At 38.0% G+C, this 17,456-nt stretch overlaps 1 protein-coding gene across 4 annotated transcripts in view; it reads left to right on the forward strand.

Moving 5' to 3' along the window:
* The window catches only part of HDAC9 (histone deacetylase 9), a 274,226-nt gene that overhangs the window by 79,615 nt on the left and 177,155 nt on the right, over positions 1-17,456 (forward strand). For 3 of the 4 annotated variants that reach the window (XM_069007076.1, XM_069007077.1, XM_069007078.1), the window contains exons 10-11: positions 269-486; positions 8,745-11,309. In XM_069007076.1, coding sequence (XP_068863177.1) covers positions 269-486; positions 8,745-9,065 — 539 coding nt within the window. In that variant the 3' untranslated portion in view covers positions 9,066-11,309. Of the gene's footprint in view, positions 1-268; positions 487-8,744; positions 11,310-17,456 lie in introns of those variants that run through there. The other variant, XM_069007080.1, reaches the window with a different exon arrangement.

Consider the following 17,456-nt stretch of genomic DNA (forward strand, 5'->3'; position numbering starts at 1 on the left):
ATTGTTCTCCCTTTTAGTGATTCTGTTCCAGTCTGTTAGCCTGGAAGAATTCAATGATTACAGAAAAGAGAAAATGATTACTTCATCACATTCTTTTGCAGCAGCTGAACTTCCCAGCATGGCGAGGCACGTGGTACACATCCCACTGCATCAGTGCAGATGCAGAGTTCTGCAATATACACCCCTCTTCTTACTGAAAGCTTTCTTTCCTGTTAAAACTATTAGTCTGTTGTTTTTCACAGGGGAGTGAAATGTCCCTGTTTTGCAGGAGTGGTTCCTCTTCATCCACAGTCTCCTTTAGCAGCAAAGGAGAGAGTCTCACCTGGCATAAGAGCTGCCCACAAAGTGCCTCGTCACAGGCCACTGAACCGAACCCAGTCAGCTCCTCTTCCTCAGAGTACTTTGGCTCAGCTGGTCATCCAGCAGCAACATCAGCAATTTTTGGAGAAGCAGAAACAGTACCAGCAGCAGATCCACATGAATAAGGTGAGTTCCTAAAGTAAAGAATTTCCAATAAATTTAAAGGTGGATAACTAAGAAGGAAGTTTAGTTATTGGTGACATGTCATCATGGACAGTAGAGAGGTTCTTGCAGGAGTATCTTTTTTGTTTATATATAGTTCATATAAACATTTGTATGGATCTTAATTTCAAGGTTCTGAAATAGGCTAGAATTCAACAAAATAGAGTTCAAAGTAGCCCACAGTTTTAACTGGCAGGTGGTTTCCCATTGAATGGTAAATAATGCCTTAAAAATTGGCATGTGTACTGCTGAGCTGCAGTAATCACTCCACTTGCTACTTTTGAATTGTGTTAAAACCTTTCTTATTGTGGACTGGAATAAATAAATAGATAAATAAATAAATAAATAGATAACTCATAAATAGATAACTCATTTGAACTCAAATCAGCTGATTAAATTTATCAGATTTATGTAAGATATTTGCTAAACATTTGTAGAAATTTTTAATCAGTGTTTATCAAACTGACATTTCTCTGTGAGTAACATGAAAGTTTGTTACCTATATGGCAATATAACATGACCACATAAGGAGAAAGAGAAAAATGTGCTGTTGCTGATATCTGACACAGGATTCAGTTGTGTAGTACAAGATTCCCTGTACAGTAACACCTTATCCTGAGCAAGAGCAGGGGGAAGAAGAAAAGGGACCATGCATTAATAAACAAAGAGCAGCAGAATCTAAATAGATTTGTCAGGAAACAATACTTCTACAATAAAATCCAGTTGTTACCTAGTCTGAAATTAAGATATGCAAGTAATTACATGTTTTTATTTGGAGAACATTTTTCTGCACTTATACACAACTTTCCAAAAGTTGTTTGCTGAAGCTCCACTAGTATTACAAAGGTATTAGTTATGCATCCTTAGTTGTCTTCTTTTGTTTTAGTGTTACTTAATAACTATATATATGAGGCAATGTCAAAGAAGAAAAGTGGATGTTCAGCTCTTGTACCTAAGGAAAAAAAAATCAATCCACCTTACTTACTGGGTGAATTTCCCAGGGGTTACTGATTCTTTGGAATCTACTAAGAATTCCCAACAAAATTAGAAACAAACCTAGAGTTTAAGTACATAGTTTGTACAGTGGTTTGGTTATTAAATCTTGTCTTAATTAGGAAAAATGAAGACCAGAAAACTTCAAAGTTCAGAGCTGATCCTTGCATGTTAACCCCTCTCAGCTTGGGTGTTTTGATTACTCAACTAGGACTCCAGTTGGCTTTTCTTTGAGTATGCATTCCATATGTTTAATCAAGATGGCATATGTATATCTTGTAGCCTCAGGTTTTGAAAATATTTCACCTTCCCTCAATTGTCTGAAAAGAATATTTAACTGGTAAAGTACTGACTCTTTGTACTACAAACCCATCAGTTCATGCATTCCTCACAAAGCAAAGAACCCCACTGACATGTTTTTGTTAGGTAGTATGCTTATTGATGTAATTCTCCCATAGCATTTGGGGGTATGTGCTGTGGCATATATGAACATTTGTCCCCAGTGTGAAAATTAAACTTGAGGCACATAACCATATATTTCTAGATGGGATTAGGAAGTAAAAAATTGGTTTGTGATAATGCTTGTTTCAGTAACTTTTTTTTTTCAGTAGAACTGCAACAAAAATACATGCTAATGAGAATAATTCGCTCTCATACTTGAAATACACCTTCATTCTCACATGGTTCTTTTTGATGAAGGGACAAAACTGGTGAACCTAGCTTTTATTCTGTGCAGTATAGGCTATACACACATGCAGATAGTGGAAATTTAAGTCTATCCTAGGGCCTCTGTCTGCCTTGAACTCCCATAACCTACTTTTGCCCCAAGAGCTTCTCAATCTCCTTTACTCCTACGCCCAGAGCAGCAGCCTTCTTCAGGAGCACAGTAACTCCTCAGAGCAGCAAATACCTGAGGAGGAATGAGATCATGTTGCAGCCAGAGAAGCAGTGGGTTTTCTGAGGATTTCTCAGACCTTACCGTTTGCAGCATCTAGGTTCTTCTCCATTCTCAGAAGAACCATTTTGAGGAATAGTACTGAAAAATGCCAGAGCTCTAACCATGTACCTGTCCTCTGCAAGGACACAGAAAGCCAGGGGGCTTCCTTATGTACTTAAGGAACTTGATTTTTAAAAACTGAAATTAAAGGGTAGCCAATAGACAAGAGAGTTTAAAAAAGATCAAAAAAGATCAAATGGTGGAGTAGCTTTTAAATAGTGAATTTAAAGCTATAGTCTTTAACTTTTTAGCTAAATTTCAGATTGAACACCTGTGACTACATAAGGTTCTGAACTCTGCTAGCATGGTAGAATATACTTTGATTGGTCTTAAAACTTGCCTCTGTTCACAGTTGAAGTTACTTTTTCATTACATAATTTGCACAGCTTTACAATCAAACTCTGCAAAGCAGAGTTATAGTTATTCGAAACTTTAAACAGTAGATATTCTAGACCAGGTAGGAAAGCAATCTAGTATTTTATTTCTTAGGATGAGGCATGTATCAAGTAAACACATGAACTTGTTTTTTTTGTTGTTCTCTCCTTTACTCTTCTGTTCATAGGCTGTATAATGAAATCTGCACAGAGGTGCAGAGAATGCCTTTTCATTCATGGAAAATGCAGAGTTTCCTTTAATAAGGAATACTCAAGGATCCTAAAAGTTTTGGTAATAAAAATCAGAACTCTTTTAAGCTGTCAAGACTGTGAAATGCTGGTTGATCAAGAGCTTAGAGCAAATCAATATCTTCTTTTTTTGTTTTCTCTTTCTCTTGACATTTTATTCCTTATGATTAGGACTTCAGTACTTAAGTCTTTAGTATTCAACTGAACCCACAATTTGAATGTTTGCCATGAGTTAAGATGATAGGGCATGTGTCAGCACTCCCTGAAAACTGGTTTTGGTCAGATCTCTTTGGCTGACTTACAGGTGTAACGATAAAAACAGGAAGAGAACCAGTTTTTCCCCACCTCATTGCTCTTGTATTTATCTTGTATTTAAAAAACTCCACATTTATTTTCTGTGAGGAAAAAATACACTTCATGAGCAAGCCAGTGCTCCAGTGAGGGTGATAACAAGCAAAGTCTAATAGAGGTCAGAGGTAAAGGATTCCCCTGGATCATTTACATTTTGAAAAGAAGCAAATCATTGCCAAAAGGTGTGCCTCTGTCCTTACTAGCAAAGAGGAGATCCCCTATGGATTATTTCTGGTCAGCTGTCAGATGCCTAGCTTTTGATGTGGGAAATGGTATATGTCTCCACTGAAGTCTGACATTTATACCTGTGGGATCTAGTACACTGACCTTCTGAAAACATTCTGCAAATGTTGACATCTCTTCCAAAAGTAGGTAAAAACCCTTGTCCCAGAATTAATAATGAATGTGAAGTAACCTGAACTCAGCTTGTCTTAGGGAAGACTGGCTTTGCCATTGTCAGGTTTAATATACTTCTGTCCAAATGACAGCTTATTTCCTCATATGCCCTTTGATCACCATTGCAGATCTTCATTCTGCTCAATAAAGGGAGACCAAAGTCCAAAACCCCCAGTTAAAATTAGTGCAATTGGATACCAGAAGACCACTAGTACAATAAAAAACTTAAAATCTTGATATTATAATATATATATCTATATTGTGTATAGCTTTGACCCAGCCACTTGCAGAAAAAAAGGATTTTGATATAACTAATCTAAATGCAAAGCCCCTAGCAGAAGTCTGTGTTCAAGAAAATCTCAGAAATCAGAATGTGAAGAGTACATGAACAAAGCCATCTGTCTTTAGAAGTTATTTTTGCCATCTATGAATAAGGCCTGCCTCTACTGAAGCTGAACTAGCACTGTCTTCACTGAGGCCAAGATTTATTTGATCAGTGCAGGAACCCTATTTGTGTTCTTAAGTTATGTATTCATAGCATTTTGGCAATTTGTTTTCAATGGTAAAATTCTCTGTATTGGAGAAGTAAAGGGTAAAATAATGGGGCAAATGGTAGTGTGCTCTAAAGTATGGGAAGTGTATGGATAATGTTAAGGCTTATATAAGAAACACCTGAATTTCAGTTTTCATTCTAGGATGTCAGTTGGTTTAAAGCATCTCTGGATAGGGAATCAGTGACCAGGCAAGTCTGTGATGTAAAAAAATATTTAGGAAGTTAATATTCATTAGTACTTGGATGGTGTTCTCAGTTTACCAATATCTCTTAATAAAAAAAATGGAAAATAATACAGAAATTTATGTTGATGAAAAAATAGAACAATTGTCAGTAGGAATATTAAAATATTGATTAGATTCAGATTAAATTAATCATTCACTTCTCTGAATGATATTTAATGGAATGTTAAAGACCAGATCAGGTTCAGCAGCAGTATATCAATCTATCTTCATTAAACATATTACACTGAAGTTTTGGTTTTGCAGCTTACAAATCTGACTAGCATCTTCTGTAGATGAGAGATATTCTTTCAAATATTGCTTATAGCAGGTGATTATTTGGACAAAACTAAAGGAACTGATGCCTGTTTGGAACTGGGAAATGCCCAGAGCATTTTCTCCTTTGTTGAGAACTAATGTTTAAGCCGTAATGCGGGAGAATGATTTTGAAAGACAAATACATCCCTTAGAAATATTGTACTATGTGAGTAACAGAGACAACAGGAAGCAGGCACCACATTGTTTTCAATGCAGCTAACAATGTACACACAACACACAGAGCTGGTAAAGTAATCTTACTGCCATAGGGGAGAAGGGGAAAAAGTGTTCTGTAAGAACATACATGAATTCTTAGAAGTGACTGCCATGTATTTAAAATGAACAATTAATTAAGGATGGAAGCATATTGATTGGCTGTTGCAGGACTTTGTGGTTTTGTATTTAAAAAGATAGGGGCTGCATCTGAAGGACTTATAAAATGGTCAGTTGCAGTGTCCAGATTATTTAATCATCCATTTTTCCAAGCAGGTTAGGATATGTTTGATGTCTTTTTTTTTGATTGGACTCTTGCAATTATACAATGGAGGTGATATCTGTAAATACTTCCTCTCTTGCTGACACTCTTTACTTTGACTCATGCATATCCCTTATATCTTAATTTCCTGAAAATAAAAGCAAAAAAAATATAGGTTATGTTAGCATGAAGGCAGTTTTTTAGTGACCACTTAAATTGGAATAGGTGATAGCAGTAAAGTATACAGGTTAAATATAACCAATATGTGCAACCCTTAATTTATTAGGGTAATAAACTATGGGCTTGTTATTGTTTTTAAACATTGTCCTACTAAACCTCAGATTAAGCAATCACTTTTTCAAAATAAAAAAAGATGCATTAAAATTAGGAGAAAGTCCTGCATGTAACCTACAGATAAATTCAGGAAAAAAAATGGTAAATGGGGGTTTAAATTGGAAGGTTTGAACATTAAGCGTAAGCAGAAGTATCCAGCTGTGCAATGAAAAGACTTGAGCAGTGTTTCATTCAGAACGCTTTCTGCTGTGTAATCCATCTTTACATAGAGAAGATGGAAATACTGGCTCTAAACTGCTATCTGCACATCTCTCCAGATACAGTTCTACTACCAGGAGATACAATTTAAAATTAGATGTTTCTGACTTAGGAGAACTGCCCAGTAATGATATTACTATAATTACTGGAATAGGTTGGGGCCAAACTGTCCTTAAAAAAAACTTCAACATATATGAAAGCATTGTGGTGATACAGAGAAAACAGTTAGCTGTGGCTTAGCAGTCTGAGCAGCAGAAGGGATTTTCAGGTTTTGGGTCATGTCCCCCCCATTCCATCCATGCAGTTTGATCATGCTGCATCGTATGAGAGGACATGACTGTAGTGCCTCATAGCCCCTTGCCTGAGGCTTAGTTAAAGTCACAGTGGAAAGGGTGTTTTTAATAAAACTTTGCAGTAAAGAAGATAAAATAAATACACTTTGTAAAGTCTATTGAGCAAATATATAAAGACTTTCATTTTACAGAGTTTTAGAAAATTTAATTTGCTTATCTCCTCCTGTTGCTGAAATCTGGAGCAAATCACCTACTGAGTTCCACAGCATGGGAGCCAGCTCCAAAACAGGAACACTGAAAGTTGAAATGCACACAAATACCACTCTGAGCCTCTGCAGCCGCCTTACATGTGGTTGTTCTCTCCACTGATTGCATGCAAGAAGTGTTTGAAGGTGATCCATGTATAGATGCTATACTGCAGTCCATCACGTGTTGCCTCAGAAAGCTCAGCAGCAGATCTGTACCCATACAGCAGTGTAAAGAAGACAGAGCCGGACATAAAAGTGAAAAAGCATAAAAGAAAGGAGAGCAGTAATGAGCTAAATATGTGTCTAAACCTTGCTGTAGGCATGCACTCATTTTCTCTTGGCTTCCCCTCCAGAAAACCCACCTGGTGTCAAGTAACTGGCACAGGGAATGGTTTACAGATGGATCAGCCTCAGATGTTTCAGCTTGTATTTGCTCACTAGCAGCCAGCCATGCGGCCTTACCTGCTTTTCTCTTCCTGCTTGAGGAGCGGAGAAGGCTCCCCACAAAGGGTTAACTAATTAGTAATAAGGAGAATAATAAGTGAAAGGAGTGTACCTGAGCTGATTACATGCAGTTAGCTGTAGTACTTCTTGGTCAGTGTCATCCCCCTGAGAAACAACTGGAAAAGATTTATAGGTTTGATCTGAGAAATTTTTCTGATGCTGCGTAATAAAAGGAGACTCTCCACATTATTTGAAGTAGTAAGGATTGCCCAGTTTAGGGCATGCCACCTGCAGCATACAGGATACTCATGTTGTGATTTGCAGTTACTACAGTAATGAAGAGGGATTTTTTTATTTGTTTCTTTTTAGTAAGCCATTAAACTCCCATTACACCTCAAAAATGAAGGTTTGCTGTGAGAATAGCCAGACAGTCTTCCTCTGAGGAATTTGTTTCTCCACTGATGTGAGGCATATGCATCAAAGTATCAACTGGAACTGTATAAATTTGTCTTGCAACTCTGCTCGTTGACTTCATAGGATTTTCTAAATCCAGCTGCAGCTTCTTGATCACAGTTTACATGACAACCCGGCATTTTTCTGTATGCATTAGCAGGCTGAATGAAACTGGATGGTCCATGGTTTGTGACAAAAACAGACATCCTGAAGCCATCCATATACTCGGTAACTGAGTACATAACACTAGCTAAAACTCAGTTTGAAAGACATGATTGATGGTTGAGGGGAGGGATCTGGGAAGAGGAGAGTACGTAAGAGTAATGGTAAAAGGTGTTTTTCCCCTCTCAGGATATTTGACTTAGATGATACAAAACAGTATTTACTTGAAATCAAGCAGGCCAGTTGGATAAATGATAGTTACTCACTTGACCCTGCAACTTCTTACTCACATGTCTGATTCGTGCCTCTTTTAACAAAATGGGGAATTTTTTCAGGTTAGGTTTTTGGACTATGTTTGGAGTATTTTGGAATGCATTGGCTTCATCTGAAATAGCAAAACACAAACTGCACATGATTGCAACGCTCAGGCATCCGGCACCTCTGCAGAGCTTTACAACAGCAGTTACTGGGCTAGAACTGGAGTTGCCTGGGTAGCTGTGTTATTAGATCATCTTTGCTGGAACTGGGATACCTGTAAAATGCACCACAAAGGCTGTAGTCCTTCCAGTCATAGACAGACAAGCTTGTAGTATCCTTGTGCCAAAGGATAGGGGACTGACATCAGTTCTTTGTCACTTCTCCTTTGTTGGCTTTCAGTGCCTTCATGCTTTAATTGATAGAGATGTTTTTGTGAAAATTCTCTTATTTGCTTATAACAAAATATTATAGCTTAATAGTTTGCTTATATCTTACTGTTCCTTTATTATTTTGTGTTGTGGAAAATTAACTGTAAGATGGCATTTCTGCATTCATGTTTGAAGAGGATGAAGGAAGACTAATGTCTCTTGTTTACCAGCTGTAACAGTCTAACAGCTGTGTCATGTTTTTCATTATCCTGCCTTATTTTTAGTTTACTGTTATTTTATAGCACCCTATATACGTATATGGTATTTTCTACTGCAGAATAAAAAGTGGCCTTTTGCTTAGGGACTTTTGTTCTTTTTCCCTTGTACATCAGTGTTTTGATGGCGCATGGCTACATGGGTTTGCTGTAGACACTTTGGTTTCATCCATGCAGATCTTGTACTTGGTGTTTGGCATCAATGAAAGGAGTCAGTACTTGTTCCCCTCTTCTCTTTCCAGATGCTTTCTAAGTCCATTGAGCAGCTCAAGCAGCCTGGCAGTCACCTGGAGGAATCTGAAGAAGAGCTTCATGGAGATCACTCGATGCAGGAAGAGCAAGCTCCCGCCAGCGATGCCAGCGTTAGGGCTGAGAGCAGCAGTGCTGGTGTGGATGACAGAATAGGACTGCAGGTGGGGGCTGTGAAAGTCAAAGAGGAGCCACTGGACAGTGATGAGGATGTTCAAACCCAGCAAATGGAATCTGGGGAGCAAGCTGCTTTTATGCAACAGGTAATAGGCAAAGATTTAGCTCCAGGATTTGTAATTAAGGTTATTATCTGAACATGACATGCCTTTTCTAGGCTTTGATAAGCAACTGTGTTTTGGTTCATTGAGGTAGGAAATCCTTATTGACCATTCAAAGAATTTAACAAATGGAGTAGTGTTGTATGTACACTTGAAAACATAGTGAAGCTCATCCTTATGGCCACTAATTGAGAAAATATCTGTTGCAGTCAATTATTCTACATAAATCTTTGCATAATAGCTGATAGATGTTGTGTTAGCCCAAAAATACCTTACATCGCTTAGTTCTAGTGAAAGAGAACTCGTATCACCTAGCCTGTTGAGATCAGCAGTTGATGGAATTAGTTTCCAGACCTGATTGATGAAACATTTTTCTGATTTTGAATCCTCTGACTTCTGCTTTCAGCTGTCTGTATATATTGTATCATACTGTAGTCTTGAACACTGTTAATGTTAGGGTATTTTTTTCCCCAGTAGACAGGTACTGACTGCTATCTTAGTGGTCCCAGACTGGTGTATAAAGTTTAATTTAGAGAAAAGTACAAGGTGATATAAAGAGGCAAGGCAAGGCACTGTTTTAAAATTGCATTGTTTTCTTTTTTGCACTGCTTGGTTAATATTTCATTCTGTCTTATTTGATGACAATGTCCACAGAGACATCCTTAAATGCAGCAGATGCAAGTACTGGTGAGAAGCAAAATGCAGCGTTAGGTTCCAGTCAGTTACTAGGACATTGCACGAAAAGCACAGAACTGTTATTGTTATCTGATATCCAATCACTTGCTTGGTTTTTTTTCAATGAAGACTAATTGTACAATATCACATAACCTTTACCATGGAGTCTCATGGACAAATCCTAAAATAACGACTGTGCATGGAATGCCACCTTGACAAAAGGCAGGTTCAGCTTGCCTGGGTGCTTCAGCCAGAGCTGAAAGGCGCAGCCGTGTGTGCAGCCCGTGAGCTGCATCCCGGTCCATCCCTTACAGGCGGCAGAACAAGGCTGGGTGCAGTGCAAGGCCCTGTTTATTTAAGTCGATACTTTGTCAGGTCCCTGCTGTTCTCTTGCAGAAAAGTGATTTTGGGAGGGGGGGCAGGAAATGCCTTATGGAAACAGGAAGCCCAAGTGATTCATGTGCTGAGGAATGCGGGGCAGGGGGGACGGGGCAGCGCTCCCTCTGTTTTTAAAGGCACTCTATGAATTGATTTATTGTCAAAGAAAATAACAAAGCGAGTAGGGAAATTGTTAAGGAAGCTTTCCAGTGAAACATTTCCTTCATATTCCCTTTTGATATGTTTACCTTGTTTTATAGGTTTACTTTTGTTAAGCTAGTTAAAGATTCATTGTATTAAGATCCCCTTTAATATGGATAATCCCAAACTGACCTGGACTCCTTGTCAGGTTTTTTTTCTATTAAAAATATTTATATTTCTAAAGCTGAGGTATTTTAAGGTGCAGTATCCGGTTTCAAAAGAGATAGTTGTTTTGCCAAATGTAGAAATTGTTCTAAAATATGTTATTAGCATGTGTTGTTTACATTATGTTCTAATACTATTCAATCTCTCCTAAAATTTTGCAACTTCTAAAGATACATTATCCGTTTTCCTAGAAGGTCTAAAAAAGAATGATTAAATAGCTGCTCTTAACATGAAAGGCCTCAATAGACAGAAAAAGATTTAATTGAGAAAAACACAGGTGATTTTAATGTGTGCTTCATATTTGAACAGAATTTTTTCTCCATCCTGGATGAAAAAAATTACATATACATTCAAAAAGTGAAGGCTATAAAAATGAAATTACATGTGTTTCCCATTCTGTATATTTTTGATTTTCTTTCAAATCTGACTTTAGCCTCATCAAAGAGGGATAGTGCATCTTTTAAAATACATTTGTGGAAAAATCTGCAGTTGAGAAGAATTTTGTACAATATCATTTCAAAGACATGTATTCAGAGAAGACAAAAGATATTTTTATAATGTCATTCAGGTGAGAAACCCCAATACATTAGTATACTTTCATTTCGGAATCTTTCAAATTTGGATAAAATTAAAATAAGAGAAACTACCTGGAACCAGTGAAAAGGAAAACTGGGTTTAAACAACCACATTTCTAATTGATTATTGTCTCTTACATTTTAAATCTACTGTATTTATTATAATTTACACCCTTAGAGGTGATCTCTTGTTTTGTGTTGTAAATATATTCTGTTTGTATGTTCCCTTTTTTTGCCTTCTGATATAAGTCTCTTCCTTTCTCAAATAAAGTTTTTTTTTAAAAGATCCCCTTCCAGATATTTGACTTTGTGTAAAGTTGGTAACTTAGTGGTTTTTTTGCTTTGTATAATAACCAGATATGTCTGATACACATCGTTGAAACAATTTAAACTTTGGGGAGCAAGGTTTTTATTACACTATTCTTACAATAATTACACAAAGTCTTTCTTTTTGGTCTCTTGTTTTATCCTACATCAGCCATTATAAGTTTTAGTGAATGTGGAATAGTATTGATGCATGCTCATTTTCCCATCATGGCATCTGTCTTGAACTTGTCATCATACCACATAGGAAAGGTAAAAGCAAATCCTGGTTCCTCAGCTTCTAATTATCCAAAATTCAGATGAGCAGTAATAATTTCCATGATATTTCTAAAACCTGCCTAGACCCCTGATTTGAAAATGTGCTTGCACTGACCACTTCGATATTCATCAAGGCCTTTACAAAACTAGAGTCCACCTGTAAATTTGCTGGGGGAGAGGGAGTCCATGAACTTGGCATGAGGCAGCGAAGTCCCAATGCAGAGAACTTCCATGAAGATGTTAAATACTGTGTGACATTTCCTGAACTTTGCTTAGGATCTGCAGAGAGAAACAGCTTGTACTGCATAACAATCCCTGTTGCTACAATACATGAACTATTACTACCAAAAGAGTTCGAAAAACTACTGAGTTCTAGCTCTTATAACTGTTCATTTCATTTCCAAAGGCTCTAAGCAGCTTTGATTCTAGTATAACTTTAATTAAAATAAAATCTTATGTTTCAACAACGTAAGTAGATAAGAATAAATAGTTCTGTAAATCAAATTCAATTATTTTCACTGGTATAGCAACAACGTAATGTTTCATCAATAATACAACCCCCAAAAATAGATAAAAGGTCAAGCTTTAGCAGAGGAAAGCTTAAAACAAGCATTAACAGTATAACAGTGTACTTCTTGCCTCATTGTTTATAGTGTATTTAGAATCCTGTGTCTTTTAGTAAATCATGTTTTCATAACAGGAATTTTATTGAGTTTCCTTTTGTTTAAATACCTGTGTTAGAATTAGAAGAGCAGCCATAATGTTTTCAATTTACAACATTCCCGTGTTGGAGACTGCACCTAGATTTTTCTAAATTATTTACCCAGCATCAGAGCACCCATCATGAAGGAAATAATCATAATTTAATACAATTCACAAGCCTTATTTTTTTTCCCAGGCTGATGTGCATCTATTTTTTTTTGAACAGGAGATGTTTATTCCATCCTGTTTTCCAAAAGGTAAAGCCAGTATCACTGATAGCTGCCAATTTAAAAGTAATTGCTAATAAATGAAGGAAAATCCTTCATAATATTTACATACTCAGACAGACATTACTGGAATGTAGATACTGTAACATTAGCCTTTTTTTCATCTTCTGGCATTAACAAAGTAGGATTAAAAGCTGAATGCCTCAGCAAAGCAGGAGCACTTCAGACACTACCACCACTCATTTGTGCACTATCTTTATTCCATCTTCATTATCATCAAGATCACTGAGACTTTCTCCATGTTACTTAAGCCAACCATACCCTGTTTTTATCTTCACTGGAATTCTGAGGTAAAAATCTATAAACATTTGTCCCAAACAGCAATCTAAAAGTGTTTACTTATTTCTCCCCCTTATGAACACTTCACAATTTGCAGCCAAAATCAGCTAAGCTAATTTCCTTATTGTATTCTGTCCTGCTAGCAGCATGTCCTACTTATCCACTTAAGAAATGTTTGTTTGATTTTGATTTATTTGTTTAGTTTCTGATTTCCTTATGCAGTTCCCATCATCTGGGTGGTAATGGAGCTTCTGTACCTCATTCCTCTGTGGAAGAATATAGTTTAGAACACCATCTGCTGAATTACTAGTTAGGCAAACAGAAGAAGAGCATCCTGGATGAAATTATCTTCACTGGGGTAGAGCAATAATACAAGTCATTTTTGTGGAATTTTACTTCTCTATTTGATAGACTTTGTGCTTTGCATTTGGGTTTTTTTCCTCTTCTTTTTCTCTTCTGATTCAGCCTAACTTGGATTAAGATTTAAAGTTTAAAAACAGGATTAGCTCAAACTGCCTAGCCAGCAGAAAAGCTGGGTTCCTCAGCCATGTTCTCACTCACTCACACACCCTGGCTTTGGAAGGTGCATCCTTTAGGCATGTACCAGTTTCTGGCCCCCATTTGCTGAGCTTGAGTGTCACACTCCTGCTTGTTTTGACTGTGGCCCATAACTCATCTAGCCTATACAGAACAACTTCCCTGGCTACCTGTGGGCACACACATCTGCTGCAGTCACCCAAGGATTATTTAACCAGCAGCTGAGAGTTAAAGGAGTCCCCTTAGTAACTTGAAATCATTCAGCAGTGTGATTTGCTGTGATACATGGGGGCCTTAGACTAGGGTTGCTTTGACAGACCAGATACTTACTTGTAAGTGATCCAGTGCCTTAATTAACTGAATGTTTTGAATGTGGCTGTGGAGTCTTTGTTGCATTTGTTTTACTTTATTTTCCATAGCTGTCTGGAAGTAACTGTGTTGACTCTTAAAGGTACATAGCCCTGAAATATGAGGGAGATGGTTTGGAGGATATGGTGTTAAAAGTATCCCTCTGTACACTTGATCCTTCCAGGATGGTTACAGCATTTTTGGCCTTGAGAAGTGCTGTGAAAGGCAGGATAAATGGAAATATAAGTTTTGAACAATGTCAGACTTACAAATAAACCTGCCCTCCCCTCTCCTCTCTCCTAAATTAGTTTGACACTGCAGTCTTAGTTCAATTCATATCATTTTTTGTTGGCTGCCTTAGCTGTTTCCTTTTACTTTGCAGCCAGTAAGAGATGCTAACTGTGCACCTTCCTGCCCTTCCTCAAGTCTGAGACTGCACAGTCCCAGCAGAACCCCTATACAACACAAGCTGGCTCTGTGATTTCTGGGACCAAACATAGTGTGGATGGAGCAAGGAGGTGGAGTGCTGTGTATCTGGATTTGTTTTGTGAAAATTTTTCATCTATCTACATGCAGGGAAGCCTCTGAAGATTTAGCCTGCTTGTTCTCAGCATTATTCTTAAGGGCTCTTAATTTCTATCAAGTTTCTAACTGTGGTCTTTAAAAACTATGTTGCAGGAAGAATATTTCTCTTTTTTTACACTAATTCTATGTGAAAGTGCATAATAATGTGAATAATTACAAGTAATTATTCTTTCCCAAGTAACTATACTTTCCCATCTCCAGCTGGATGGGGAAATGATCCTTTTTTTTTTTAGGAAAGCCTCAAATCTCTTAACCTTAATAATTGCCAATATTTATTAGTTATTAGTTACTAGTTATTTATTATTTTTGTCTCCTTTTGTAAACTTCCAGTTACAGATGGCAATAATACTTATTGTATCATAAAACTAATTAACTGAATTGTGTGTCTGACTGTGTAGCATTACAATATAACAAAATTATTTCACTTTATGGGTACCCGCATGGAATAATGTTGACACTGCTCTATTTTTAGGTCCAAGAGATTTTATGCTTCTTTTCCTCTTTCAAAATCTTAGGATATAACACCTCGATACTTTTGTTATTGCTCCCATTTGTGAGAGAAAGCAGAGAGTCAGGAAACCACTGGGGCAACAGTAGGCAAAATTCCTTAATCAGGGCTACATAACCAGTGTGAATCAAAAGCCTCCGAGTCCAGATCCCCGTAATTATCAGTGCACATTTTGACAGTTTGATGATACTACTTTCATACCTCTGGGCAATTTATCATTTCCTGTATCCTACAGCACAGAGTTTCATTAATATTGTCATTGAAGAGGATTATGTGTTCTTGGAAAGCTACTTCATTAAATGCTTCATTTTGGAAAGAATTCTGTTTTGACCTCTGAAGGTCTTTCTCCCTGTTAGACAAGTTTTCATTTTTCTCCTTCCTTTAAAATATGAGAGTGAGTTAATGCACTCCTCAGTATATTGCTGGCTAAGTCTTCATAAAGCTCCGTTGTTTAATGTCCTGGAAGTGCAGCTCAGCCCTAATGCCTTGGAGACATAGGTGCTCTAATGCAGAAAGCAGTGCATAATCTGTCTCCTCTCATGTCCTGGCCCGTGACCCTTGGATCCCCAGGAGACCAAGAAGGTGTTTCTGTTCGAACTGCCTGTATTTCCTCAGCAAAGGGGCTTGTGAAAATTACAGCTATGAGACTGCAGCAATGCAGCAATGTCAAGGGCTTAAGAAGGCTTAGCTCAAGTTCTCTGTAAAACAGCTAGTACAGCATGGAGGATTCTGTCTCACACTCGTTCCTTAGTCTTTTCCTTTTGTTCCTATCAGTAAGATCAGCGTGATAGTTTTTAGGTGGCAGCCTGCAGATTTTTAAAGCAGATCTCTGTTATTGAACAGACCCAGAAAGAGCACAGGGTAGAAGCACTACTGGGAAACACTCTCCTGCTGTGCAGAGGGAAAACTACTGAGACCAGCTGCTTCTAAGGCTTGTTCTCCTAGATCTTGCTCTACTGAAAATAAAAGCTGAAGAGCTACTACACATCAGAGACCACAACTACATCGCTCAACTACCTGACTCCACACAGGGACAGGTGGTGATCTGGTTTCCCTCATTTCTCAGCCATTTTGACACCTTGTCTTAGGGTATCAAAGGCACCCAAGCCCAACAGCACATCTCTTGACATCTTCCTTGCTTTCTAGAACTTCTTGGCTTTCACCACTTACCTAAATTTGTAGAGGTCTTTTCTCATAGTTTCCCATAAGTTTCTGCATAGATTTCAGTTTTCTGGAGCTACTGACTTTATACAGAGAGCTTCAAATCTTCTCTTGTACCATTTCTGACAGAAATGAAAATGGGAATGCTGAATACAGGTGCCATCACCCCAGGTTTAGTCCAGGGACACCTCACATCCATAGCTCTGATTTGGTCCTTTCTGCAGGTAGTTTGGTCTCACTAAGGATGCTAATTGCTGAGTTAAAATATGCACAGAATTACCCATTGTGCTGTGTGACTGATTTTCTCATAACAATCCCCATCCCTTCTCAGGCAGGCTCTGAGAACACAAACACAGGCACCTCAGGACCAGCAAGAGAAAAGGAACAGGAGCAAGATCTGTTCCCACAGCAAGAGGCTGAGAATGAGCATGGGGACTGTTACTTACCCGTGCTGATGGATAATGCACTAACCAGGCAGGCTCATTTTCCCAAGCCCATTGACTGCTTTCAAGTTGGATGCCATTATATGTCACTGTTACAGTAGCTTGGACCCTCCCATAAAAGAAGTAATCCTTTTTTTCACCTCTCTGGCCCTTTCCCTCCATCTTCTAATGAAAGACAATGACTCAAAGCCCATTAAGTCATTTTAATGTTCAAGTTCTTCTTTTAATGGCTTTCAAAATGCTTTCAGGCTGCGAAATCAGTTGGCATGGAATGCACTGGGTCAGAGAAGAGGCAGTGGGTTTAGCCTGGTGGGAGCCATACCCACAGGAGCACAGCATTTGTGAAGCTGCTGTTGTTAAGGTGAGATGCAGGTGGACGCGACTTAAACTGTGTTCCACAACACAGTTCCGTTCATAATTTTGGTCATGAGTACCCAATCCTAGAGACCTTGAGTGAGTGGATCATTTAAGTCTGAAAGGGTTCTGCGAACTTGGCTGGTCAGTGATAGAAGTCAGTGTTTGTTTCTCTATCTTACTGACATGGCCAACTGCACATTTAGTGTCATCACAAAAAGCTGAATACGAACTTATAGACAGGTACTTAGAGTGGGTGAGGTAACATTAGAAAAGAAAAAGTTTTGAAGCCCTTTACCAGGATCAGGATCTTCACCAAGATCTTTACTAAGCTGTCTTATCAGGATCAGCTCTACTGTGTCTATTGCATGATTGCTTCAGCTTCAGCTTCAGAAATGACAAGAAAGGGCACTTCATGAATAAGAAGTTGCTATGCATCAAACATTAAGTTCTGGCATTTCCTATTTTTTTCTTTCTTCTGCTTTAATACATATGCTAAGTATTGAAAAGACTTCTGGTGAGGGGTTTATAAATGGAGGAGGATTTGGCAATTTGGAAAGCAGGGACACAATTCCACTGAGATCAGTTGCATTAAACCTGCAGAATCCTGTAAATGAAACAGAAATTGATGTCAAGAAGGACCTCTA

This window comes from Aphelocoma coerulescens, chromosome 2 (assembly GCF_041296385.1).
Source record: "Aphelocoma coerulescens isolate FSJ_1873_10779 chromosome 2, UR_Acoe_1.0, whole genome shotgun sequence".
NCBI lineage: Eukaryota > Metazoa > Chordata > Aves > Passeriformes > Corvidae > Aphelocoma > Aphelocoma coerulescens.